Here is a 12364-nt window from a genome sequence, read left to right on the forward strand (position 1 = left end):
GTGAAAGGGTGACATCTAGCGGTATAAAACGCACTTAACTCACTGACAACTTGTCAGTGACAAGTCAAGAACTCAAACTCAATTCAACCGCTTTTATTATCTTAATTACAATTAAATAATACTTATTATTATTCACCATAACAATCCACGATTCATGATATGATCACGATCCAGCATCACCAATCACCCTCCCAGTCCATAACAAGTATAATATGACATATTTACATTTGAATAACAGGAGTAGTTGTATTCCTATAATATATTAAATTATTTATCATGTTAATTTTATTTTGTAGTTCGCAACTTATGTTGCACTTCATGGTTGAAAATTACTTTAATTATCTGTCAACTCGATATTTTTTGCATGATAACATTTCATTGTAATTTCTTATGGTGTCAGGCTTTTTATTTTATCACTGGGCCACATTAAGATTTTCTCAATGCTAAATCCCTAAATATTGAATTATGATTCTGATAATGATCCTAATGTGGTCTCCGATTAAAATTCCATTGTAGAAGCCAGAGGCTATTCATTTTTTTTTTAAGCATCGATGAGATCCGCTCTATTACTAATGTCTGTCTTGAGCTATTACGTCACATTCAGGCGACAGCAGGCTCAGTTCCCTCTGTGACGGGGACCAGGAATCAGACATAAACATGTCCACTGCTATGAACTTCAGCTCCAAGGCTTTTAAACCTCGAGCTCCGGAGAAAGGCTCCTTCCCCCTGGATCATTTAGGTGAGTAGAGACACACACACACACACACACACACAAACAAACACACAAACAAACACACGCACACACACATACACATAGCACAAAACACATAGCCCAGGTAAAAACACATATTTATGGTCAAAAAACACAACAGAATACTAGATCAATGGAACCACAAAACACCTGAGAGTACCCACAGTCAGTACTCCACCACCAGGCAAGTTAAAAACGGTGGCATCTTAAAGGATCTGGAAAATGATTGTGGTTGGAGAGGGAGATTGAATTTTATTACTCAAAATAAACCAAATGAATTTTTGACCTACTGTGTCCTAAATATGTGACGTATATAAACTTAACACTGTTTGTAACGGATTTCTACATCCTCAATATTACCGGAGTCAAATCTGGCAGGTGTGGGACATGCTGTGTCCCGACTTGATCCAATGTTACTCAGGAGCATTTTCATTACCTTTTAAAAGAAAGATATATTTCAAGTTGTCACACCATCATGTAAAATGTGATAAAACAACTGGAGACAATACCAACAGTACATCACATGATAGTATTTCGTCATAGGAAATCTTCAAAATAAAGCATCCCTACAGTAACAAACACATAAGTTAATATTTATACCAGTAACCTGACGTACAGTATCTAACGTTGACATTTGGCTATTTTTTTTTATTTCAGGGGAGTGTAAAGACTTCAAGGACAAGTTCATGAAATGTCTGCAAGACTGCAGCTTCGACAACTCCCAGTGTCGCCTGCAGTCCAAAGACTACCTGGAGTGCCGCATGGAAAAGTAAGAACGCTCCCTGAAAATACAGCCGACACTTTTCACACAGTCCTTGCATGCTGTGACTCAAGCTGTTTTCAGACATGATGGTGGTGGTGCTGCTGGTCCACGTCACCCAGAACGTTCTGTAAAGATAAAACCACTGCAACCATGCTTGAAAACATGTCATTTATTTAATCAGAGCTGTATCTTCTCCTTCTTATTGTGTGTTTTCCAGTCAGCTGATGGCCAAGGAGCCTCTGGAGAAACTGGGATTCAAGGACCTGCTGGATGCTCCTCCCAGTCAAGCGGACGCAGACTCTAAACCCTGACCTGCTGACGTCACAGCTGCGGATTCAGATGCACGACGACGGTGTTTCTCTGACCTGAACACGTCCAGCGTTTGTTCGGGGACAAGATGATAACACGCAGACGAGAGCTTATTAAAGACTGCTGTGAGTGTGGAGCTGAGAATGACCACAAGAGGGCGCTGTTCATATGATGGCCTTAGTTTGAGTTTTTATCAAATACTTGTGTAAATATACAATGTGTAATATATAGAGGTGTTGTTATAACATGTCAATAAATCCTTTGTATTTAAACTGAAACTGTGTGTGTTGATCATCCAGCAGTGGTAACCTTGTGATGAAGATGTTTGAAACATTCGATACAATTGATCTGGCGACATCTGCTGGTCAATTGTTGAAAGTGAATTTATATGGAGGTGTCAAATCTGAGAACATGATCAAACAATCTGAAAGTGACTTCGCAGTTTTGGACCTGATTGTATATACACACATATATATATATATATATATTGGTCTGTGGGTATATTTTATTAGAAGCACAATAAAAACACTTAAACTGAACCAGTATATAAGCGATAACTTTAGTTTTTAGCTGAGTCCAAAAAAGGCACAGTTAATATAATGAGATGTATTAAAACAAAGGAAATAGATGATTTGATCTTAGCAGTAAATTAAAGTCTTAGGCCCATTTCGGGGAGAAAAAGATTTCGAATATTTCGAGAAAACAGTCGTAATCATCTGTGTGCAGGGTTTTATATTTCCACATTGAGTTTGGTTCAAGATGTTAGATCCAGGATAATGAAACTCTTGGGAGCTTCTTCGAGGTTCTTCTCACTTCTAATTCCTAAGAATAATGTATTTTTTAATTTACTCTCATTACATCTTAATTCTCAATTACAACTTAATTGTCGTCATATTACAACTTTACTCTCGTAATACTGCTTGTGTTATGATTGAATAGTTTTGCTGACTGTCCTTTAAGGATGCAGGAGGGATATTTGTCTGTTATGCTCCCATCAGCTGTGATGTGCTGCAGTATTGATTCAGGCTGTGCCTTTGTTACAGCCTCTGCCCCCTGCTGGTCGAGATGCCACATTACCTTTGTACTCATGGTGTCCTGTTTTTTCTCGTATCCTCAGGTGAACTGGGTTTGGCTGATGAAGAGGAAACTATTAGAGGAGGAGCAGGAAGTGTCTCTCTCTCTCTCTCTGTTGCAGCAGCAGCAGCATGTTGTGTTGTTTCTGTTCCTGATGGGGCTGGTAGTCAGGAAGATCCTCGGATCCTACGACCCTTCGTGGGTTGGTCTGTGGGCTTCTCCTTCTTTTGTTCATTTTGGCCGCCCCATCAGCCCTTTGTTAACGTTGGTTGTGTTTGTTCATTTCCTTCTTGTAATGAATCAATATCTTTTTGCCGTTACCCTCTGACTTTGAACACAGTATTATTTGCTATATGTCACACTTTCACAGACTAGCCAGGGGTGTACCAACAGGGGGCCAATGTAGGCAAATGCCTGGGGCCCCCACGCTAAGAGGAGGCCCCCAAGAACAGCTGATAACGTTGGTCAAACAACAACTATTTTGTGAAAATCCCCTTAAATTCTATGATTAGCAGAAGACTGCAACAATGGTTGGAATTGTCCTAAAAAGGCCACGTACCTCTCGCTCTCTGCCAAAAGCTTAACTTCTGAGGTTTAGACCGAAATGTAAGAATGTATGTTCCTTGACTATTATTTGTGAATCAGTGCAGTGCCTGTTCTAAACCTGTCTGCCTGGAATGGGCTGTTTCTTTGGTCTGTGGTGATGCTGCTTGCAGCTTTCTTTCTGAAACTGTAAAAGTGTCCTGCGGTAACTGAGCCAAGTAAAGATTGGCTCCTGGACTCAGTCCACAGAACCACTAAGCTGTGAACTGGAGAATCCCTTGTGTTTGAGTCCCAGCCACGGCTGCATGTTTAAGTCGCACCAAATTCGACACTGCACTCACTTGGGCCCTTAACAGTACATATGTGTACAAGTGTGAGGCCGATAAGATGAATGGTTCTCGAGATGTGTGAGCCACAAACAGATTTCTGGAATTGGTAGATAAATGCACAGTGTAAAGATTTGTTTGAAGATTAATGTGGTTTGGTTCAATGTGAGGCTGCGTCTCTGCGAACATCACAGAGACTGATCTTGAACACTGATCACTAAGGACTAAACTGTAAATCTGACTTTGCCAATATTAATCAACACCTCTCATGCTCGTCTCAGAGACTGACTGACACCAAATGATTCTGTGACTCGTTGCTCAAAGTTCCTCCCAAAACCAACATGTGTGTGCGATCATTGCGTGACGTCTTTAAAATCGCTGACGTGCAAAAAAAAAGACTTATTCGTTTTTAAAGTTCCAGTCATGGCCTTTTTATTGTCAAGTTAAACGGCACATTAAACAGGCAATACAAAATGAGACACACACACACACTATGTCATGAAGATTGAGCACAACTCTCTCTAAAAAAAACTAAAACCATAGATGCCTGGATCCGAAGTTCACCGTGTCACAGTTATAAGAAAACAGGTGGAGATCAGAACTGCATAAGTAATTTAGGCTGTTAACATCCAACCTCTTTGTATTGACACTGTATCAATCATGGAAAAATATTGGTCAATGTCTAGGGGCCTTTTTTAATCATTTACTGTCACAGCTTCTGCTCATTCAGTCACAGGAAGTTTAATACAGTTTGAATAGTATGGGAATCAAAGTTTAGTGACCCCTAGTGGCGGGGTTAATGGGGGCTGTCGGCGGGATTTCCGAGAACAATTGACATTAAAACAGTATCGTTTACTCATTAGTCTGATCTGTTACTTGTCCCTTTTTGTCTGTATGTTAGTACAGTATGTAAGTGCCACCAATACAGAAAACTAAATTTATTTCTGGCTTGTTGGACGTGAAGAAGATTTCAATTGTTTCAGAAAGAAATTACCAACCCTACTTCAAAGTAAAGCTATACTGATATCAGCAATATTAATTCATTGCCAATGTTTTATTGGTATTAGTGTTTGTGTTAATCCATAAGTAAATTTAATAAAAAATAAACACATTTTTAACTCCTGAAAATTGCCGAGTACTTCATATTCTCCAATGAAAAACCACATTCACCATCTATACGAACCATGGAAGGTCGTTATTTATGAAATGTGTTCAGTAAATCTAACAATTCTAGATACACGACTTTATTTTTATCAATATAAATTGATTTCTCCGTTCTTCTCCAGCACCAATCGTGTATTATGTTAGACCATTTAGCTTTAGAACTCCTCAAAGAAGTCTTTTGTCATATAGAGCTTGTTTCTTCACATTTAACACAGAACATGTCCCAGTGTTTCAAAACAGTTTGAAACAATTCACCAAGTGAGACATTATAGATTTTTAACGTCCACACTCATCATTCATAACAGTTAACCATAAGAATGTTTGTCTCGTATATTTACTTGGTCACACTGATCTTAAGGACACGGTAGATCAACAGATCCAGGCGGGAGGAGTCGGGGGTTTGCCAATGATTAGCGCGAGGAGTTAGAGCTGGAACGGGACCGGTGACGGCGGCGGCCGGGGGATCGAGACCTGCGGCGGACTGGAGAGCGTCGCCGTGGAGACCGAGACCTAGAAGAGCGAGAAAGTGAGATGGGAGTTTGGAAATGTATCAGCTGTGGTTAAAAACAAGATTTGGTTCCCAAATCAAGCAGCGGGACTCGTCGCATGCTGCTCACCTTCGCCTCATTCGAGGTGGGGTGCGACGCCACATTGGGGGCGGAGGAGGCATCCTGCGGGGTGGGGACATCCTGCGAGGTGGCAGGCGCACTGTGGGAGTCAGCACGGCTGTGACTGTGATCTCCTGACCGTCAATCTGACCTGGAGGAAATTAAACAAATGGGAAAATCATCACATGGACTTAGGTTTCTAGACATTAGTATACACGAGAGCCACACTAGTGTCAGCTACACTTTCTCAACATGTCCCCCTGCATCCTCTTACCTCCGTCCATGTGTTTCAGGGCCTTCTCTGCCTCGTCAGGTGTCTCAAACTCCACGTAAGCGTAGCCTTTATACAGGTGCGGGTGGGTGCGGTTCACAGGCATGTCAATCATCTTGATCTTTCCATAGGTGGAGAAAATCTCCTGGATGTGATCCTTCAACAACAGAAAATAGGACATTTGGACATTTGCCCCACCAACTACATTTAAGCTGCTTTCACACAAGCAGAGACCCTCTGGACATTCTCCGCAGTAGGTGAATGTGTGAATGCAAATGTCCACGTGAGAGCCTCCATTTCGCCGTCCAGTCCCCTGGTTAAAAGTCGGCAGAATATCCGAATGAGTAGATGTGAGAACACAGCGGGAGATCCTCTGCAGGACTGACCGCGAGCGAGTGAGTGTGTTGATAATGTTTCTAACAAGTGACGGTCACAAAAATTAAAAAAGACTAAACAAATATCTCGGAAAAAGAGGGGGCGCACACGTAGAAGACACAGTCGAGAACGTAAAGAGCGATTGCAGCGATAAAAGCAGACGCCGATGTGCCGTAAAAAACACATGAAATCTGCAGCAGAATTAATATGTTGCCTCCTGCCTCTCCCTGCTGCACCACCCCTACAGCTAATAATGTGAATACAAGCAGATGAAGGTAGGTCTAGTCTATATGGAGGAATCTAGGTCCAAATAGAGGAATCTCTGTTTGCCAGTATTTAGATTTTGCCAAAGACCTAAAGATGAGTGATTCTCGAGAAAGCTTCAAACATCTGCTTTGTGAGAAAAAAAAAGAAGGGGAAAAGACACTACTAGAGGAGAGCAGCAGCACCTGAACAATTTACAGTGCCAAAATAATGGGTTTTAAAAATAATGGGTGCTTTCCCCTCCAAACCAGGGAAGCCAGAACATAGACTCTGAATCTGACAGCGTGGTTTACAAACTGTATGCACGCGAATACAAAAACATCTTATAACAGGAATCTTTGCCAAGAGGAAATATTTAATACCAAACTAAAAAGCTTTGATTGATTCCTGTATCAATCAAAAAAAAAAATCAAATTTTCTTTTTAACTGATTCGCAGACTGAACTCATTCAGTCAAGCACTGTGACTTAACAGCAGCAGCAGCAGCATCTCACTTCACAGCAGAGTCACACGGGCCAGTAGCTTGTTATGATGGTATTTACCTTGATGATGTTTCTCGTCAGCCGGCCCAGGAAAACCTTGGTGGGTTTGGGCGTGGGACTTCTACGGCGTCTGTCCCTGTCGTCCTTCTTAGCAGATTTGGACCTACAGTGATGTTTACAATTCATTTATCAGATGTGAAAAATGAAAAATGGACTGAGATAATTTACTTAAGCAAGAGAACCAATATTCTTGCAAATAAATGAGCATTCATTAAAATTATTCTAAAAGTACAAAAATATTGGCATCAAATGTTCTTAAGAATCAAAGTTGAAAGTATTAATGTGTTAATGCAATCCTGTGTGTAACAGTTTAATGTTGCAGCTAGAAAAGGGGAAGCTCATTTTTTTATTGAGCTTTATTATACCTCTGTAATCTAGTAGAGTCCAGTATAAAGTAGCATGGAGTGGAAACTAAAATGCAAGTATGTAAAACCTGGACTTAAGTATAGCACTTGAGTAAATGTACTTTAGTTTTTCACCAGCAAAAGCAGTTATGTGTGCAGCAGTATGAGATTCAGACGTAATTCAATAAATATTAAGAGATCATCAAACTATTTCATCATGACTCATTTCCTACTTTGAGCGTGAGCGCCGTCTGTTGTTGTGGCGCTGGCGGCCGGTGCCTGGCGAGGAGGATGAGGAGGAGGATGAGGAGCGGGAGCTGGACGAGCCCGAGTGGCTCGAGGCCGAGGAGCTGGAGCCGCTGGAGGAGCCGGAGCTGGAGCCGGAGCTGCTGCTGGAGCTGGACATAAACAACGGCAGGTTTAACGATGGAAGAGATAAGGACAAATGCTTCAGCTCCTGTGCCAAACACAGATCCCTTGGTCGAACATTTGCTTCTCACATAAAGAAAAACTAATGAAAATTATAAAAACACTGATATTTTGTAAAGGGGCCTCTGACCTGCTGCTCCCACTGGAAGCACTGCGCCGTGTACGGTTCTTCTCACGGCCGCGGCTTTTGTCAGCCCCTTCTTTCGTGGCTCCTGACTTCTCCTTACCGCGCGGTTTAATCTTGTCATCCTCCTTCCTCTTGGTTGGAGACGGCGCCCTATTGAAGGAGAAGAAAAACAAATGAGTCAAGCTTTGAGGCAATTGCTGAAACTGAGCTGTTCAGAATTTAGAATAGAGACGAAGTTATATCACGAGCACGGCTGGGTAACAAAACAATATAAATAGATGCTTGCACTGAACTCTGGAGATCCTCTGCTCATTCTGCAAAGAGGTTATATGTAAGAACGCGGTTCTGAGTGAGAGCGTCTGGACTTTCTGCTGCCACTCTGAAGTAAAAAGTCTGCAGAATATCTGAATAAGGACAGACATCCTGTGTGTTTGTTGACAGCACATCCTGCCTCGGCCTGCTGCACCACCGCTCCGGATAATAATGATCACACTATCATTCAACAAGCACTTTAAAAAAGTCAAATATGTATCGGTATATTGCCTATACATTATTTAAGCACAGTGAGGAGCTACATCACATAATTGATCCACGTCAGATTGGTAAAATATTTAGCTGTGTTTGTCTTGAGTTCAAAACCACGACCTTCACTCAGGAGCAAAATCTTTGTTTAAACGTCTAATAGATAATAATGTGACGATTATCAATGTTGAACATGTTGTATCTTACTATAATTTTGGGCCATATCACCCAGGCCTTATAGTAGCTGGTGTTTGCAAACAGTAAACGCATTAAAAAGTTACTTTCCAAGATTTTAAATTGCACAGGTTTCCATTTACAGAGCCAATAATGCAAATGTATCCACATGTTTGATACACACTGTGCAACAAATACGACGTCACATTGTTGGAATTTGATTAAAAAAAACATGTCTGCACGAATCATTTGTTTTTAATCATTGAACATGAGTTTGATTACAGAATGGGAGTAAGAAGACTGCGATCTAAGAGCTGAACATGTCATTGTACGATTAACCTGGAAACAGCCAAACCTTGATGATAAAAACAACAATGGTAATAACATGGTCTGTACACATATACAGAGTTGTCTATAGAATTACAAAATGATAAAACCAATCTTATCTAGAAATAAATCTGAATCATTGAAAATTGGAATTAACAGCTCAGAATTGGAATTAGGATGATGAGAATAAATCACGTTTCACTGAAAATAGAATAATCTCTAAATTTATCTAGACTTAACATATGTATATTTTTATTAAGTTGTTGATCTACACGTACGTAATGTGTACACGCTCTATGTATCTGCGCATCACAGCGGATTATACTTCTTGACGGTATTCGCCTAAACACTCCATGTTAGCATTAGCCAGCGAGCTAACTTCGGTATGTTGTGTTCGGCTGGCCGTCAGGTTTACGTTGTTGGAGCCCAAACTATGTGCTTAACTATATTTTTTCACTTTAACCTTTCCATGATTTTATTTCTTGGTCAAACACGAGAACAAGAAATAAATACAAATATAAATGACAGCGTTTACTTACATTTTACAGCCTGCTCGCAACAACTCTTAGTCGCACACAGATGACGTGAGGCGTCAGCTTGCTGCAAACCAATCAAAGATCTGAACGTGCGCAGGCAGCGGTAGATGATCTAAAGGGATTTGTATTCCCTCTATAAAGACTGTCAGGGTGTTTTCTTTTCATTTCACCAGTCATTTATCTCTGACATCTCTGCTTATAAGTTCCATAATGGTTGTTGAGTGAAACTTCAGCTCCACAGTGTTATTCTGAGACCTTTTTCATTCATTTGGATTGACCGTGTGAGCCAGACCTTGCGTAGATGTGTGTTGTGAATTTGCCTGCCGGGACACACTGAGGACTCAGATTGCTTCATTCAAACCAAACCGGCGACAGGAAAGAAAGAAGAATATTAACACAGCCACGGAGGAGACGCTCAGAGTGGCATGTGCTGTTCTGCAGTGTAGTTACATTTTAACCTGTAGCCATCACAAGTTAACTGCCGTCCTCATAAGGGACCGAGGAGCCGAAGGATCCAGACAGAAGAGGCATCAGGTTTGTTTATGTTCTGTGACAGCTGCCCGGCGTGAAGATGAACTCCTCAGGTGACTCTGAGCCAGAGGAAACCAGCCCACCTTCAGGAAGTACCAAGATCCTTGCATTGACTGTGTGCTCTGCAGCCATTGGAGGCACCTTCCAGTACGGCTACAACATCTCCATCATCAACTCTCCCACGAGCTACATCCAGAGCTTCATCAATGAGACCTACATGGAGCGTTGGGGCAAAAGCTTGGACAGCCCTCAAGTGACCCTGGTGTGGACTTTGATTGTGTCATTCTTCTCTCTGGGAGGTTTGGTAGGCGCGCTGCTCGCGGGGCCCTTGGCTGTCCACTTTGGAAGGAAGAAGTCCCTGCTCCTGAACAATGTCTTCCTGTTTGCTGGCACCGTGCTTGTGCTGACGTGCAGGGCGGCCAAGTCATTTGAGATGGTCATCATCGCCCGATTCCTGGTGGGGATGAACTCGGGTGTGAGCATGAACATCCAGCCTATGTATTTTGGGGAGAGCGCCCCGAAACACCTCAGGGGCGCTGTGGCGTTCTCCTCAGCTGTTTTCACTGCATTTGGGATTTTCTTGGGTCAGGTTGTGGGACTCACTGAGCTGCTGGGTTCTCAGCCTCTTTGGCCCTACTTGCTTGCTAGTAACGCTTTGCCGGGGTTGATCCAGCTGCTCACCCTACCCTGGTTTCCGGAAAGCCCCAGATACCTACTGATTGACCGGGGAGACAGAGAAGCGTGCCTCCAGGCTCTTGGGAGACTCCGTGGCGGGGAGCCTCCGGTCCTGGAGATCGAGGAGCTGCTTCAGGAGCAGGAGCAGCAGCAGCAACAATCAACATCTTCAAAGTCTGGATCTGCAGTTGCCAAATCACCCTGGACCCTGTTTAAGGATCCTGACCTGCGATCCCAGCTCCGGACAGTCATGGGCGCCAGTAGTGCCATGATGCTCTGTGGAAATGACTCAATCTACTTCTATGCTTACTACATCTTTCTCGCAGCAGGGATCCCTCCAGAGAAGATCCAGTATATCACCATCGGCACAGGCGCATCTGAGCTAATTGCTTCTATACTGAGTAACCTTCTGATTGAACGTGTGGGTCGCAGGTACCTTCTTGTTGGAGGCTACAGTCTCATGTCCTGCTGGTCTGTAGTCTTCACCGTCACTCTCATCCTCCAGAGCCATGGAGTGGCGGGGATGGCCTACCTCAGCATGGTGTGCGTGTTTGCCTACATCCTCAGCTTTGGCTTGGGCCCTGCAGGGGTGACGGGGATCCTGCCCGCTGAGATCTTTGACCAGGCATCTCGCCCGGCAGCGTACATGGTCGCCGGCTCATTCATGTGGATCAGTCTGTTCTTGGTGGGAATGCTGTTCCCCTTCATCGTCAAAAACCTGGGGAGCTACTGCTTCCTGCCTTTCCTGGTCGTGTGCTTGGTGTCCGCTGTGTTTTTGGGGCTCACCTTACCAGAGACGAAAGGCAAGACGCTGGCGGAGATCACTGCAGATTTTCAGGGAATGAACAAGTCGACGAAAGAGAAGTCAAAGGGGCAGGTGGAGAAGCCCATTGAGACTCACTACAAGCTGGGTGCAGCCTGCTCCTTCACCAACCTCATGCAAGATCCTGAGCCCGACCATAAGAATGGAGACATAAATTTGAATGTTCCGGTAGAAATTGAAATGAATCAGACCGTGCCTTTTGTAGCCACTTGATGCACTTGATAGGTTTGGTGTCATTAGGTACATCCTATTGCAAATACACAAATGCTACACAACACAACCAAATATACAAACATGTGACTAACCCCCAACACAACCAAATATACAAACATGTGGCTAACACACAATACAACCAAATCTACAAACATGTGGCTAACACACAACACAACCAAATATACAAACATGTGGCTTACACACAACACAACCAAATATACAATGATGTGGCTAACACACAACAAAACAAATATACAAACATGTGGCTTACACACAACACAACCAAATATACAATCATGTGGCTTACACACAACACAACCAAATATACAATCGTGTGGCTAACACACAACAAAACAAATATACAAACATGTGGCTTACACACAACACAACCAAATATACAATCATGTGGCTTACACACAACACAACCAAATATACAATCGTGTGGCTAACACACAACAAAACAAATATACAAACATGTGGCTTACACACAACACAACCAAATATACAATCATGTGGCTAACACACAACACAACCAAATATACAATCATGTGGCTTACACACAACACAGACAAATATACAATCATGGGGCTAACACACAACAAAACAAATATACAAACATGTGGCTTACACAAAACACAACCAAATATACAATCATGTGGCTAACACACAACAAC

General features: G+C 42.5%; 3 protein-coding genes across 3 annotated transcripts; 2 read left to right on the top strand and 1 right to left on the bottom strand.

Annotated features, from left to right (window-relative positions):
• Positions 1-592: 592 nt before the first annotated feature.
• LOC118100688 (cytochrome c oxidase assembly protein COX19) lies at positions 593-2101 on the top strand. The gene is made up of 3 exons (XM_035146020.1): positions 593-739; positions 1409-1520; positions 1732-2101. Exons 1-3 carry the CDS (start codon positions 658-660, stop codon positions 1823-1825), a joined length of 288 nt encoding a protein of 95 aa, XP_035001911.1. The 5' UTR covers positions 593-657; the 3' UTR covers positions 1826-2101.
• A 2071-nt stretch (positions 2102-4172) lies between these two features.
• Positions 4173-9565, bottom strand: LOC118100906 (RNA-binding protein with serine-rich domain 1-B). The gene is made up of 7 exons (XM_035146440.2): positions 9452-9565; positions 7893-8039; positions 7567-7731; positions 6990-7092; positions 5813-5966; positions 5548-5689; positions 4173-5440 (listed from the first exon to the last, which is right to left on the bottom strand). Coding segments are annotated over exons 1-7 (813 nt in total). The 5' UTR covers positions 9454-9565; the 3' UTR covers positions 4173-5340.
• Positions 9566-9676: 111 nt separating this feature from the next.
• LOC118100702 (solute carrier family 2, facilitated glucose transporter member 11-like) lies at positions 9677-11855 on the top strand. Its single transcript, XM_035146041.2, has one exon. It carries the CDS (start codon positions 10020-10022, stop codon positions 11688-11690), a length of 1671 nt encoding a protein of 556 aa, XP_035001932.2. The 5' UTR covers positions 9677-10019; the 3' UTR covers positions 11691-11855.
• Positions 11856-12364: the final 509 nt, after the last annotated feature.

Source organism: Hippoglossus stenolepis, chromosome 21 (genome assembly GCF_022539355.2).
Source record: "Hippoglossus stenolepis isolate QCI-W04-F060 chromosome 21, HSTE1.2, whole genome shotgun sequence".
Lineage (NCBI taxonomy): Eukaryota > Metazoa > Chordata > Actinopteri > Pleuronectiformes > Pleuronectidae > Hippoglossus > Hippoglossus stenolepis.